Source organism: Condylura cristata, unplaced genomic scaffold, assembly GCF_000260355.1.
Source record: "Condylura cristata isolate star-nosed mole 26May11 unplaced genomic scaffold, ConCri1.0 scaffold00040, whole genome shotgun sequence".
Lineage (NCBI taxonomy): Eukaryota > Metazoa > Chordata > Mammalia > Eulipotyphla > Talpidae > Condylura > Condylura cristata.
Genome location: NW_004567141.1, coordinates 5,063,912 through 5,079,523, shown reverse-complemented (window position 1 = coordinate 5,079,523; position 15,612 = coordinate 5,063,912). Strand labels below are relative to the sequence as shown.

Genomic DNA, 15,612 nt, shown 5'->3' with positions numbered 1-15,612 from the left:
CGGGCGGCCGGGTGGCGGCGGCGGCATGGCGGAGCCGAGCGGGGCCGAGACGAGGCCCCCCATTCGGGTCACCGTCAAGACCCCCAAGGACAAGGAGGAAATTGTGATCTGCGATCGAGCCTCGGTCAAGGAGGTAGTATGGGCAGCGGGGGTGGGGTGGGCAGCGCGGAGGAGGGGTCTGTGAGCCGAGGGGGGTGGCTCGGAGACTGTGACGGTCGGGCTGGCGGCAGGACCGGGAGAGGGCGCGGGCCCGCGGGCTCTCGGAGTGGCGGAGGGACTCTGGGGAGGGCAGGGGGCGTCCCGGGAGGGTTATGTGGGGAAGCGCGGCGCGTGTTAGGGAAAGGAGGCCAGGTCTAGCCTTGTGGCCTGGGCTGGGGGCGTGGTGGAGAGTGGGGAGGGGACATCTCGCCCAGGGACGGGGAAGGGACCCTGGGTTTGAAGGGAGTTGCGCCGGTGGTTGTAGGTCTGGGCTCGGGACGTGGAGGCTGAGTGGGGCCGGGGCTGGATGCTGAGCCGGGAGAGACGGCGTGGGGCGCAGCGGGGCGCTCCGGGCGCCTACTCTGCGCCTCCAAACGCCCAGCCTACTCTGAGCGCCCGGCGTGGGGGGGTGGGAAGGATACCCCTCTGCCCAGGTCCTTCCTCTTCTTTCGAATCGTAGCGGTTGCATTTAGTTCTCAGTTCCTCTGGGATTTACATTCTGTGCAGTAGGTGCTCAATAAAAATGTGAATGAGTGAATGAGCTAATACTGCCTGTGTTTGCCACCCGCCTCTGGCCGCTCCACAGTTTCACATAGGAGGGGCTTAAGATAGGCCTTCTGGTTGGAAGAGAGGAATCTAGAAGCTGCCTTTGCTTAGCAAGTGCAGTGTTTTTACTTAGGCTTCTGTTTTGTTTGTTTTGGAAAGGTGCTGATAGATTGGGGGGTGTGTAGCTCTTCCCAAGTCAGCTTTTGGTGCCATCACTGTCCACCCCGCCCCTTATTTGACTGCTTTCCACAAATTTAAATTCTTTTGCCTACAAAGCTGAATTTGAAATTGGCTGTATTTGAGAAGCATTGTGTTTGATTAAGAGCCTGGGCTTTGGTGTAAATGCCCGAGTTCATTCCTGTCAGCACAGGCCAAGTTACCTAATCATACTGACCCTTCCTTTTCATCTTTGAAATGGAGATAATAATATGTTTTTGTTCGAACTTACTTTTTTTTTAACTGAAGGCTTTGCGTGTTTTTTTTTTTTTAAATTTATTTATACATACAGAACTGAGGTACAGGCCAGAATTCACCAGGAGAGTGGGGAGCAGAACAGGCAGGTGTACTGAAATACACTGCTGAGGGGAGCAGCAGGGGGTCAGGAAAGGTCTGCTGCGCCATGTGGGTCACACCCCTGGCTGGGTATCAAACTTATGCAGCAATGGCTGGGGTAGCTTCATGGTGCTGTGCTTTAACCAGTTGTGCCACCAGGGAGGACCCGAACTTAGACTTTATAACTTGTGAACCATTCATGCAGTCAAGTATAACTGGGATGTATTTATTGTAGTTGTTGCAAGAAGGTTAGGAATAAAGAGGACAGTAACTTGGGTCTAAGAAGAGAAGGCTGAAGGGTCTAAGGCCATGAGGGAGTTGAGATGAGGGAAGCTATGAGGCTGTAATACCTTATCTGGGTGGAGAGACTGAGAGGGAGTGACATAGCAGTGAGGGCTCTGAGGGGGAGGGTAGAGCTGCCACACTCATCCATCTACTGGTTTAGAAAGGAGTGACTTTTTGAATTTTTTTTCTAATTAATTCATCAATTTATATGGCCTTTTTAATAGCTTCAATTAAGTAATTGAGTGACTAATAAAAAGAGAGGAAGGAGCAGCTTTTTGCAGCTGAAGGGAGAGGCGGAGGCTGTGCAAGGAAGTGGGGACAAGGAAATGAAGAGACTCTTGAAGGAAAGGCAGGGTACTTGGTTGGCAGAATCCTGGGGGCCTGCTTAGTGACCTCTGCCTCTTCCTCCCAGTTCAAAGAGGAAATATCCCGGAGATTCAAGGCTCAGCAGGATCAACTGGTCCTGATCTTCGCAGGCAAGATCCTAAAGGATGGGGACACACTGAGCCAGCATGGGATCAAGGATGGGCTTACTGTTCATCTGGTCATCAAGACCCCTCAGAAGTAAGTGCAGGAGTGAAACAGGTTCGTCCTCTGAGTGGGCTTCTCCCCCCACACTCCATTCTTTCTCACCCATCGTTCACCTGTACCTAGAGGGCTGATGACCTTTGGATGGATTGTCAGACACCCTTATGCAGAGGAAGGGAGCCTGACTTAGCCCTCCCAGAATGCTACTCTCTTCTCTTTCCCTTGTCTGATTTACAGACTCCCCCACCGGAGGGGTGCTTAATTGGTGGCTTGGGTTGGGGCAGTAGATGCACGGCAAACGCAGAGATTGTCGTCTTCCCTCTCCTTGTGTTCACACCAACCAGGATTTTTCTTTCTCTGTCCTTAGGGCTCAAGATCCAACTGCTGCCACTGCTTCTTCCCCCTCCACTCCAGACCCTACCTCTGCACCTTCCACCACGCCTGCTTCACCCACCACCCCTGCCCAGCCCTCTACCTCTGGCAGTGCCGCTTCAGATGCTGGCAGTGGAAGTCGGAGGAGCAGTGGGGGGGGGCCCTCCCCTGGGTCTGGGGAGGGTCCTCCCAGTGCTACTGCATCCATTCTCTGTAAGCCCTGAGAGGGAAGAGTACAGTCTTGGTTGGGGGGTGTGGGAGAGTCAAAGTGGGGGTAGAAATAGGGTCCCTGCACCTGGTCTGATGGGAATAGGGCACTTTGGGGTGTCATATTGCTATTTGAACTAAGCTGGGGAGGAAGTCAATCTGTGTTAGCTTCCGGGAAGAGGGAAGCGTGGCTAAATGTTAAGAATGACAGGAGAGCTAGGGAACCCTGGGTGAGGACATTGGCTCCTAAGTGAGAGTTTGGAGTGTGGATCTCACAGTAGCTAGTTGGAGAACATGTGTTTCTCATTCAGCGGGTTATCCTCTCTATGCCTAGTGCTATGTCACGTCTTAGTCTTGGCAGTGCATATACCTGCAGGGGATTGGGACTGAGGCTGTGGGAATGGTTGGAAAGGGACGAGTAAGAATCAGATAGTACCCCTCATGGAAACCTGAGTCAGTGGCCAGGTGGGGAAAGGCTTTTGAAGCCCTTGTGACTCTGTGCCTCCTGTGACTCTGCCCCTCCCCACAGCTGGCTTTGGGGGCATCCTGGGCCTTGGGAGCCTGGGCCTGGGCTCTGCCAACTTCATGGAGCTGCAGCAGCAAATGCAGAGGCAGCTGATGTCTAATCCCGAGATGCTGTCTCAGATCATGGAGAACCCCCTGGTACAGGACATGATGTCTAATCCTGACCTGATGCGCCACATGATCATGGCCAACCCCCAGATGCAACAGCTGATGGAGCGGAACCCTGAGATCAGCCACATGCTCAACAACCCTGAGCTCATGAGGCAGGTGGGTATGAGAGGAATCTGGTAGGGGCTGGGAGGCGTCAGGTGGGTATGAGAGAAGTCTGGTCCTGCATCAGAATCACCTGGGGAGCTCGTGCTACCTTATCCTGCCTTGACCATTCATTGAACAATCGTGTTTTAATTACTGGGGATACAGTGATGAAAAAAATATAGACCTCGATTTCTAGAAACTCCTGGTCTCAAAGGAAAGTGGTGTGAATAAGCAGGCAGCTATAATAGAGGTGGTCAGTGCTGTCACAGAGATAATCACAGGATCCGCTAGGAGGAGATCTTCGAGAAGTGTGATCCAAGATGACTTAACAGAGGAAGAGTGAACCAGGGGAATTAAGAGAGGGTTCAGGCTCTAGGGACAGTCGTGTAAAGACCTGGGAGTTCAAGACAGTAGGGTATTTGAGAAGTCTGTGTGGTTAGGCAGGGCTGGGAAATCCCGAGGGGCCGCATTTTGTGTTTGTTTTTTAAATTAACTAAAACATTTTAAGAAATGTTTGCATAGACGCACTGGGGTATAAGTCAGAGATTGGGGGTGTATGTGTGAGAGAGGGAGAATTCACCAGAGACAGAGGGGGGAGTAGAACAGGCAGATCTACTGAGATACACTGCTGAGGGGGGCAGTGGGCGAGACAGGAGAGGTCTGCTGGGCCATATGTGGTCAGCCAGTGATTAAACTCAGACTGTAGAGGTGACAGCCTTGAGACACCAGGGAGGCCCTTGTGTTGGTTTTTGGCTTAATCTCATGACCCAGTCCTCCAGAGGACAAGGACAGACCTCAGCAGAGCTGTGGATACTATGCTGGTTTCTTCCAGAAAATATGTTCCATAAAAGGAAGGGTTTGCAGATGTTTGATTTGCTGTCTCACAAAGTTCCTGGTGCATAGTACTCAATAAGTATTTATCAAATGAATAAATCATGGGATAAGAGATCAGAGACCCATGAGATTGGGTGTATCTGTCCACAGAGGTGTCTGACAAGAAGTATTGTGTGGAGCAAGTTTGAGAAGGTCGGTGAAGGCATTCCAGGTTGGATAGGGGCAAGAAATGGCTATTCCTAGCTCATCTGTTATCGCTGGCCCTAGGAGTTGACCCAAACCTGTATTTATTGAGCATGAACTGTTAGTTCAAAGAGAAAGCTCCCCATCCCATGTTCTCAGGGCTGGTCAGGCCAAAGACGTGGGGGTAAGGATTAGAGGAGGTGATTGCATCTCCTTTCCTTTCCTTCCCCAGCTCATAGGTGTTATCTGGGATGGGCAGTGTGGTATTGGTCAGACCACCTTACCTGAAGGCCTCCACTCCCCACCCTCGCCCACCTGTATGTCTACAGCGGGTGATTCTCTGAGCCTGTTTTCTCATCTGCAAAACAGGGACAGAAATACCTACCTAACACAGTTATTGTGGGAATTGAATGATTTAAATTCTCAGTCCCTTTATGTCGTAGATGCTCAGTAGATAATACATTTCTCTTATGCCTCCCTGTCCTCTTAGGCTTTCTTTCTCCGTTTCTTTGTGCTCCCTGACACATCTGTGGACCCATGAACCTAAGAGAGGGAAGCTGCCATTTTTCAGCCCACCTCATCGTACCCCACTAGAAAAGTCCAACCAGAATACTCGCAGGGAGTCAGGGCTGGAACCCAGATTACAGTTGAGAAAGGAAGTCTCGTCACCATATTCCATGCCACTGTGGGATAGAGTCTGGACCCCGGTCCTGATACTGACCTGTCCTCAGGGGCCGCCCAGTTCCAGGTCCCATCCTATGTCTCTCCCTTTTGCCTCAGACGATGGAGCTTGCCCGAAATCCAGCCATGATGCAAGAGATGATGCGGAACCAGGACCGCGCCCTGAGCAACCTGGAGAGCATCCCTGGAGGGTATAATGCCCTCCGCCGCATGTACACGGACATCCAGGAGCCCATGTTCAGTGCTGCCCGGGAGCAGGTGGGGCCGGGGGCCGGGCTGTGGGAAGGCCATCTGGGCTCCAGATCCCCACCCCCAGGCCCAGGCCAGCCCCGGTGTGTCCACTCTCTCTCCTCCCAGCCATACACCATACAGGGAGGGCTTGGGCTGAAAGCAGTGCATAGCGAGGGATGGTCCAGCTTGGTGTGGGACGGAGGCACTAGGGCAGCAGACAGCATAGTCCCTGGGAAAGTGGGTGAGGCATCATATCCAAAGGATTTGGATTTCTTCTGACAGACTTGCACCAGTGGCTCAAAGGTTATGGGCAGGCCTGGGGTCAGAGAGCCAGTCCTGCACAGTGAGTCTCAAGTGTGGTCCGTGGATCACCTGCTTCAGAATCTCCTGGGAGCTTGTTAATCACAAGACTCCTGGCTGCCACCATGGAGCTATTTATTAAATCAATCTCTGGAATCAGGCCCTAGAATATGCACTTTTAAAAATGTTTTGTGAAATCTTTCCAAATATACAAAAAATGTAGGTAAAAATAGAACATGCTCTTGTATCCATGTTGCCCCGAGACGTTGCCATGTGTAGTTTTGGTGCCTTTTAGGGTTCTTTTTTAAAGTTTAATTTACATTAAATGCATTTATTTCCATGTTTGAAAATTCAAAAGCTATACAGTTGACAGAAGGATACTTAAAAGCAGGGAAGGTGGATGCACACTGAGGTACCTCTGCTCTACCTCTCATCTACCTCTTCTACCTCTGAGGTAACTAATGTTAGATTTTTGTATTTTTCCTAGACGAAGCTAGTATTGGCCTCCTTCCCCGTTTCTGCCTCTCCCCTCACCAGAGCTAACTGCCACCAGCACTGGTGTTTGTGGTTTCATTTCTTGTATTACCTGTCTATGGCCGTAACTAACGCGCAGTATTGTCTTGCAGATACCTAAACCTTCCTTATTTTCAAAGTGGAGGCAATAGGTCAGAGCAGCGTTCTCAGTCATTTTGGTCTCAGGAACCCTTTATGCTCTTACTTATCAAGAACCCCAAAGGACCTTTGTGTTTGTGGGTGAGACCTCTTACTTTTGACTGTATCTGAGAAGTGGTATCATGGTGTTAATTTAATTCTGAAACTCATTTTTTTATAAATATTTTAAAGATGTTTACCAAAGAATAATACAGCCACAGGAGGGGTACATACCGTGAATTAGTTAGATGGGTTGGCACAGGCTGAACACACAGCGTCTGTGTGGAGGGTGGGGTCCCACATGCCCTTTTTCTTTGCGGGGAGGAAAGTGCACTGTGTCCAGGGCCCCACGCGCTCCCGCGCACTCCTTGTCTGCACACGTCTCTGAGTGCGCTCTGAGCGCGTTGCTGACTGCACACCTCCCCGTGACTCTGCCTCCCTACAGGGGAGCCACGTTGTCCGAAGCCTGGGGATCGGCTGGTGCGGGTCCCCCAGCTTTTTCTTCGACATCCTCTTGGCTGTTACTGGCATTGCCCTTTCCAGTCTAGCCTCTGTTATAGGGATCAGCTATTAAATTTTAAAGCAATCTGTTCATTTTAGATTTTAAGTATTTAAAATTTATCAAAGTTACACATGTACTTGGCTTTAAAGAGTCAAATAGCTGAGAAAGACTTAGAACTGCTGCGTGCTAAGGTGTGAGAACCACTGGTTTGACATTGCATTTGGCATCAGCAGACCTGGACTCCAGTACTTCCCACCATTTTCTTCTAGTGATGGGATTTTAAATGAGCTGCCCCAGCTTCTCTGACCCGGAGTTTCCTCATTTTCAAAGTGGAGGCAACAGATTATAGTAGTCATTCTCAATCACTTTGGTCTCAAGACCCCTTTATGCTCGCTCTTATCAAGAACCCCAAAGAACATTTGTTTTTGTGCGTGAGATCTATTGCTTTTGACTGTATTTGAAATGAAAACCGAGGAAGTTCATAAAGATCTGTTTCACTTTAAAAATAATAAATCTGTTACTATGAACATACATAGCATTATCTTTTGAAAAATAACTTTTTTTCTGAAACAGAACTTCCAAGGCAAGAGTGGCCTTGTTTTACGTTTTGCAGCTCTCTTTAATATGTGGCTGACTACCAGACAGCTGGATTTTCATACCTGCTTCTGCATGGGATCTGTTGCATTGTCACATATTATGTAGTCTTTGGAAAGTTCCACTGAATAACTTAAGAGTAAATGAGAGTGGAAAAGGCAAATAATGCCTTAGAATTTTAAAAGCCATTTAAAATGTTGCAGGGGTCCTAGGATCACACTTGGAGAACTGGAGTATTATAAACAGAATAAATGTGCTAGGCGTAGAGTAGGTGCTCAGTAAATGGCAGCTGTTATCACTGTAAAGAGTTCAGAAAGAGAATCCCATCCTTAGGGTGCATAGGGAAGGTCAAGGCACTACCCAGAACTAGGTGATGTTGAGCGTGAGGCAAGTCACCAGTACAGGAAACCTGAAATCAGGACAAAGTCTGAAACGGTGGCTGTGCTCCCCGTTATCTGAACCAGCATCTGGGGAGGGGAAAGCACCACAGCGCAGAGCAGAAGCATCCTGGGTCAGCCCTGTCCCCGTGACCCTCACTGAGTCAACAGGAAAGGGGCTGGAGGTGGAACCCTCCGCTCCAGAGGGGAGGGACTGAGGCCACCCAGCTAACTCCTTGGGCCATAACCACCTAGGACCTTGGGAGAGGAAGGCTGAGCAAGGGGAGCGGGGCCTGGGGTTCAGGAGAACGCCCTTGGCCAGAGCGCGACCCTGGATGCTCGCGGCTCCAGCGGGAGGAGGCCCAGGTGCCACCATGAGCAAGTGACAGGATCAGGCCTCAGGATGAATCTGGGTAGCACAGTGAGGAGCCTGGTGTTCAGAACTGTGCAGCCGAAGCAGCCAGGCTGAGGCCCTCCACTGCTAGGAGGTGGGGGTGGAGCAACCGAGGTGGGGGGAAGAAGTGGAGGGGGAAAAAGACTAGGCAGGACAAGCTCAGCCAGACGTGTTCTCCCTAGGGCCTCCCCTGTGTGGTATGCCTTTGTGGACAGATGGCCACTTTGGGGACCGGGGACTCACTGAACGGGCAGCTGGGGCAGGTCAGGGTTGAGGTGGAGACTTGGGTCTCGCCTAACAATTACTTACTGAGCACCTACTAGTGGCAAGGGCTGGGGTGCAAAGGTTGTATCTCTACCCTTTGGAAGCTAAGGGAAACCGGTATCTAGGTGCACAGTGGGAGGGGTGTGGATAAAGGGCAAAGCACTGCTGGGCAGAGAAGATTAGAAACCATGTTTAGAGCCCCTCGGGGAGACGGGGAGTTCCCAGCTCTCTCGGGTGTTCAGCTACTCAGTTGCTAGCGTCAGCCTGCTCCCACCTGCAGGTGAGGGCGGAGCTGCCCGTGTGGGGACAGAAGTGGAGTGGAGGACCTCTAAGGTCTTAGATCTCTCCCTTTTCTGGGGAAGGGGAGGCTGGTAGGTGAGATGAAAGAAAGGGCCTAGCCCTTGTCCCTGTTTTGTTTCAGTCCTTAATCCAAAACCTTTCCCTCCTCCCAGTTTGGCAACAATCCCTTCTCTTCCCTGGCCGGGAACTCCGACAGCTCGTCCTCCCAGCCTCTGCGGACTGAGAACCGAGAGCCCCTCCCTAACCCCTGGAGCCCCTCGACCCCCACCTCCCAGGCCCCCGGGTCCGGTGGGGAGGGCACCGGAGGATCGGGGACCAGCCAGGTGCACCCGACAGTCTCGAACCCCTTTGGGATCAATGCGGCTAGCCTGGGGTCAGGTATGTCCTGGGGTGGAAGGAGTTTAGTGGGGTCACCAGGGCAGTCTCTCTTCCTAGAACTGAGTGGGCTTCACACTGAGTGGGCTCCAGGATATTGAAGGCAGAGGCGAGACTATATTGAAGCCACAGAGGAGGCTTTGCAGCCTGGGGTAGTGGCTCCACCCTCAGAGAGTGAGGGGTGGTTCCGGCCATGTCCTCATGTCCCTGGCAATAATGGCCCAAGTAATGGCTCATGAATTAACTAGGCCCCACCTCCTAAGCTCTTTCAGCACTGCTGCTACTACCCAGGGTAAATGGGTAAGGCAGAGGAGGGTGTGGGAGAGGAACTGGGGCAGACCAGGGCATAGACTGGGGAAAGGGATGTGCAGCGCATGTGCAGAAGTGCAGGTGTCGCACTGCGCAACCTGGGGGTGCCCCATTTACCTGGACTATGACGACCTTTGGCCTGGGGATGTCTTTGGTAGATGCCCTGATTGCTCTGTTTCTGAGGGTCATCTTGATTGGGCAGGTCCCAGCCCCTCTGTGTGTTTCAGTTCCCTTATTTATAAAATGAGGGACTTGAACTTGTTCCTTGGTTTTAAAGTTGTGCTCCTGAGTCGGGGGTGGGCAGGGAGGGGAGGGGTCTGGACCATCCCCAGCCAGACTGCTGACATACTTAGTTTCTGAGCAAGAGTGGGATTGAGGAAGAACCTCTGCCACTAAGACAAGTTTGAAAACCATTTTTCTAGTGATCACAACTCTGGTATCATCTGGGTTGGTGGCAGGAACAGTCTAGAGGGGCACGAGTCAGACTCAGGTTCCAGCTGGCTTGTCCGTGGCAGAGTAGATGGGAGAGGCGAGGCCGAAGCAATGTAAGATGACCTTGAGGTTAGGACGGGCCTGGACCCACCTTGTGGTGCCCTTCTGGCTTTAGTCGCCACTCCGCGTCTGGAGTAAGCAGAATGAAGCAAGGCATCTGGTTTCCATCTGGACCCCTTTTCTTCTGTTTTGTTTTTCCTCCTTGTCCTAGGGATGTTCAACAGCCCAGAAATGCAGGCCCTGCTCCAGCAGATCTCTGAGAACCCCCAGCTGATGCAGAACGTGATCTCAGCCCCCTACATGCGGAGCATGATGCAGACACTTGCCCAGAACCCTGACTTTGCTGCTCAGGTACCACACTGGCACAGGGGGGTGTGCTGGGAGAGATTCTGGGGTGGAGGGCACCTCTGGTGGTGGCGAAGAAGCTCTGGAGCCAGGCTGCTGGCTCTGGAACTCAGGTTATGCCACCTGCTAGCTGTACAAACTACACGCAAGTTATTCTCCATTCCCTTCTCTGTAAAATGGTCGTCACATTAGTTCCTGCTCACAGAGCTGTGAGGATTAAATGAGCACACACATCTAGAGCGCTTGGAGTGGGGCTTAGCACACAGTCAGGCCGCACTAGTCGGAATGCTGGTCGTGGTCATCGAACCCTGGGCCCCGGGTGTCATAGCCAAGCTTGTAGCTCCATTTCCTCTCACTGTCCCACCTAGGCCTGCAGCATACTTTGAGGTCCTTGGGGAAGCTCACCACATTTCCTCCAGTAGAGGTGGTGCCCAGGGAGCCTAAGGCTGCAGGGAATTCTTAGGGTGGGTGGGCCCTGGCCTCCCCCTGCCTGCTTCCCCCTGGCAGATGATGGTGAACGTGCCGCTCTTTGCTGGTAACCCTCAGCTGCAGGAGCAGCTCCGCCTGCAACTCCCGGTCTTCCTGCAGCAGGTGAGGAGGAGCTAGGGGCCAGGAGGGAGGGCAGGGGAGGGCCCTGAATCTCCTGCCATCCCCCACTGCCTGTCTGCTCGTTTCCCACCAGATGCAGAACCCAGAGTCGCTCTCCATCCTCACCAATCCCCGTGCCATGCAGGCGCTGCTGCAGATCCAGCAGGGACTGCAGACCTTGCAGACCGAGGCCCCTGGGCTGGTACCTAGGTGAGAGTGGGGCCAGCTGGGCAGCAAGGTTCTGGTTTTCTTCCCCTTTACCCTGCCCTCTGCGGTCTGAGCAGCCTCTGCCAGTGTCTTCCCATTTCTTCCATCAGCTTTTCCTTCTGGATTACACTTCTCCGCCCCTTTCACCGATGCCATTTCCCACCTCTTGGTTTCTCTTGTCTACAGCCTTGGCTCTTTCGGGATGTCCCGGACCCCAGCACCTTCGGCAGGCAGCAACACCGGGTCTGCGCCTGAGGCCCCCACCTCCTCACCAGCCCCCCCAGCCACATCTTCTCCAACAGGGGCCTCCAGTGCCCAGCAGCAGCTCATGCAGCACATGATCCAGCTTCTGGCCGGAAGTGGAAACTCGCAGGTATGCGGGGCAGGGGACCGGTGGGACCACTACCTTCATCCTGGCAGTGTTAGGCCAGCAGAGGATGGAGGCAGCGGAACCCATTTGCATGACTCTGACTTTAGATTCTGGCTGACTTTTTAGCCCTCTGAAAGTCAGCTCCTGAGTTCAGTTCCTATGGCTGTAAAATGGAGGTGAGAATAGTGGGAACTCTCTGGTGGTACAAGGAATTAAATCTCAGCACTGTGAAGCTGTCCGCAGCCACTGCAGCATGATCCTGGCCAGGGAGCTGACCCACATAGCACAGCAGACCTCTCCCCTGCTGGTCCCCTCAGCTGTGTATTTCAGTGGATCCGCCTGTTCTGCACCCCCTCTCTGTCTCTGGTGAATCCTCTCACCCCGCACCTCTGGCCTGTACCCCAGCTCTTGTATGCATAAATAAATGAAATAAATTTGTTCTAGTGCTGTGCTTTAACCTGCTGTGCCACCAGGGAAGGCCCAAATATATATATTTTTAATTGTCTTACAGAGGGGGAAACTGAAGCCCAGAGACGTTAAGTGGTTCCTCAGAGTCACACAGCTAGTATGAAATGGAGCCAGTATTCAAACTGAGGCATTCTGGCTCCAGAATTTACATCTTAATTGCTGTTATACCACTTCTTATATCAGAGGATTTATTTTGATAATTAAAGCAGACTCCATCTGTGAGACAAGAGGGAGGTTCTGGGAGTGAAGTGATGATCCTTGGGCTGCAAAGTGAAGGCCAGGGATTGGAAATGACATTGATTGGGTGGTCCTCTTAACCCTTCTGTGATCTCCATGACTAGATGAGTCTAGGAGAAGCCAGTCCACAGAGATGCCTGGGGGGGGGGGGGGCTGGACAAGTGATCACCAGAGGTCAGCCAGCTTAAGCGCAGGCTGTGGCAGGGGTTGTCCTGAGCCAGGAAGGGCTTCCGTCCTGCATGGCAGGGCCCTTCGTGAATGACTGCTCTGTGGCCGCGACAGGCCCTTCCTTCTCTGAGCTGCACCTTCCCCTGTCAGTGGCTGGATGGCCTGTGATTGTTGAGCCTCTTCTGTGCCTCCTAAACATGTCCTAGGAAAACATTTCCAGATGTTCATGAATGTCAAGAATGAGAAATACTCTTTTGCAAGTAACTGTGTTGATGGCTTAAACAAAAAACAGGTTCTTTCCAGGGACCTTTCTTTGGCCTTTCATATGGCTGCATGCATGATACGGCCTGGACAGGCTCTGGAGGGCGTGTTTAGCTTGCGTCATCCGCTACAGAGCTCTGGCTTCTAGAGTGCTTGTTAACATCTCCAGTGATGGGGAGAGCAGCTGATCCACGCCTGTTAGTTTGAAATGTTAAGATAACCTTCCTCCCATCCCGCCTCCTTATTACACAATTGTTTAGTGACTTGGGCCACGAGATCCATGCCTGCTGGTTGATTCTGCCCCATCCTGCCCCATTGGTTGATTCTGAGTCGGCTCCCTTGGTGCTGGTCTAGTGCCGACTTCACGAGGCCTGTCCCCAGCAGGTGCAGACGCCAGAAGTGAGATTTCAGCAGCAGCTGGAGCAGCTCAACTCCATGGGCTTCATCAATCGGGAGGCCAACCTGCAGGCTCTGATTGCCACAGGCGGGGACATCAATGCAGCAATCGAGAGACTCCTGGGCTCTCAACTCTCCTAATCCCTCCTCCGGCTGTGCCTCCTGCCTCTCCCTCCCCTGAAGCCAGCGTTTGGTTCCTCTGTTGCCCCTACCTGCAGCTTGTCATCCCTCCTGTGTGCTCCCTGTCCTGTCCAGCAGCAGGGAGACTAGAGGCCCGGTCTCACCCCACAGCTCTGCCTGAGAATGTTGGTTTTACTTCTGCATCTCTCACGGAATTTTTTCTCTACATTCTACCTGAGCAGAGCTCTGTAAGAGGTTTTCAGGTTTTGTTGATTGGCCTTAGCTCCTTGCCCCACAACCACCTCTTTCAATCTTCAGACTTCTCAGTGCTGACCGAGCAGGGTCTTCCACCTGAAACACGAGCGTTGACTCGTCTTGTTTCCTTTCAGTAACTCTTTTCCTTCTTTCTCTGTCCCAGTTTCCTCCTACCCCACCCTAACCAATGCTAGAATTTCATACTCAGAAGGAGGGGCTGACGTAACAGACTGATTTTCCTCCTCACCTCCTATTCTGGTCACTTCATCCAGCACTTTTTCAGGGTCTGTTGGGGCTTGAAGGGGTAGGAGGAAGATGCCTATTCTCCCTGGCTGAATGGGAGATGAGATAGTTTTCTGCACAAGGAATTAGCCAGCCCTGGGCTGGTCCAGGAGAGCAGAGGAGAAGGGAGTGAGATTCCCCGGAGGAAAGGGGCAGGGGAACCAGCCTGAGTAAAGAGCAGGCTGTCAAGAGCGGGCTGTCAAGAGCGGGCTGTGTTGACTGTGAGGGAGTGCTACCTGCTCTTTCGGTTAGGAGTCCAGGGTCAGCCCCGAAGAGGAGACTTAGAGATGCTAATGGAGTTTGAGTTGTTGAAAGGGGCTCCACAAGGTCTCAGCTGGGGTCATATTGGCGCCATTTCCTCAGGCATACTTGCTCCTGAGTACATTCACTGTTTCCACAGCCCTAGGATCGGTTTCCACAGCCCTAGGATCGGCCTGTGTCCCCGGGCACTAGCGGTTGAGCCTCCCTCAAGGACTTGAAGGGAATCAGGGCCTGGTCTGTCACTGGTGTGGGTGGCTGCGGATCACCCACATACCTGTGTGAGCTGAGGGGCAGTGGTTGATGATTACTGGTTCCGAGTTCTTTCCTACCAGACTGGTAGGCAGAGGCCAGGCTGGGGCAGGGTAGTATACAGCCTGCAGAGCTGGGTTCCTTGGACCTTTCAGTGCTGGCCTCCTGAAGCTCCCAGCGGTGGCCAGCGCCTTCCACCCCTCATTGCTTTGGGCCCTTGGTAAAGGGATCTATCCCTCCTGAGCCCCTGACCTTTGGCATCTTAGCCCCTGTTCTTCGAGTTTTACTATTTCCCTCTAAGCCAGAAAGGTCAATTTGAGGAAGGAAAAGAGGGTGGCAGTGATGTCTTTGATCTAGAATTGGACGTTGTTCTACTGGAGCAGAGGAGGCCTGTGTCCCCTGCTTCCTCTGCCACTAGCCCGCTGCCTGGGCCACCATGACTGAGAATGTGGAAGCAGAGGGAACAGAATTTTGCTCCAGGTGGGAAAGGGTCCCAAGCAATCTAGAGAGGATGTCTGTGTGGCTCATCCCTCCCACCCACCCTCTACTCCCACACTGGCCTTTGTAAATAAATGGTGTGATCTTTGTTGTGAGGGTGTCTTGGCGTTTGTTTTCTGGGGGAGAGAAAGTTGGCTGAAGACAATTTCTTGGTTTTAGAGGCCACCAGTGGGGTCTGTCTAGGGGAACTGAATTCAGTTACCAGAGCAGTTAAGAAACATTGGACATTAAGGGTACCTGGTGTCTGTAGCCATGGCTTGGGAATGGGAAGGATTGCATTTTTCCATTCCCTGTTGCCTAGATCTCAAAAGTATCAGATTATTTTTCAAGTCTAACGAACATTGGACAATATTATAAAAGTTAATTAAGCACTTGAAGAGATAAAGCAATGTAAGTGAAGCCAAACAAACAAGTAATAGAAATTCCATGTATTAGAACTACATAAAAATGAAAAGATCATGCTTACTATTACAAGAAGATAAAAGCCAAGCTTAGAAATTTCAGCAGTGACCAGCAGAAGACTACAAAAACAGCACAGTTGGAAAAGAAGTGAATAGAGATTTTATTGGTACTGGTTTTTATTGCTTTACAAAATCTTAAATTTCAGATGTACAGTCTCAGATTTTGAATCTCAAATTTTACACAAACCACAACCATCCAGTCAGCCCCCTCTTACTATTCTACACACACACCCAAGAGAAATTTTAGTTAGAAAAATATAGTAAATGAAAATGTTAATAAGTAGCCTTAGGAGTGTATTGAACATAACTAAGGAAAGAATTGGTAAGATATTTTCAGATAAACACAAGCTAAGTCCACCACCAGCAGGTTCAGATTAAGGGAAATTCTCAAAAATTATCTTCAACCATAATAATAATAAGGAATAAAAAACAATGAAAGTGGAAAATAGTGTGGGAAGGTATATAAATGTTGACTATAAACAAAAAATGGT

General features: G+C 51.5%; 1 protein-coding gene across 2 annotated transcripts; it reads left to right on the top strand.

The window, feature by feature from the left end:
• Positions 1–7: 7 nt before the first annotated feature.
• On the top strand, positions 8–14,715 carry UBQLN4 (ubiquilin 4). 2 transcript variants are annotated; one of them, XM_004693830.2, is made up of 11 exons: positions 8–133; positions 1,994–2,145; positions 2,477–2,694; positions 3,218–3,480; positions 5,266–5,424; positions 8,932–9,157; positions 10,167–10,306; positions 10,808–10,891; positions 10,983–11,098; positions 11,282–11,468; positions 12,984–14,715. In XM_004693830.2, the coding sequence occupies exons 1-11, from the start codon at positions 26–28 to the stop codon at positions 13,134–13,136; spliced, it is 1,806 nt and encodes a 601-aa protein (XP_004693887.1). In that variant the 5' UTR covers positions 8–25; the 3' UTR covers positions 13,137–14,715. The 2 variants fall into 2 exon arrangements, with proteins under 2 accessions (XP_004693887.1, XP_012588849.1); XM_012733395.1 differs by lacking the exon at positions 5,266–5,424 and having other exon boundaries at positions 15–133; positions 12,981–14,715.
• Positions 14,716–15,612: the final 897 nt, after the last annotated feature.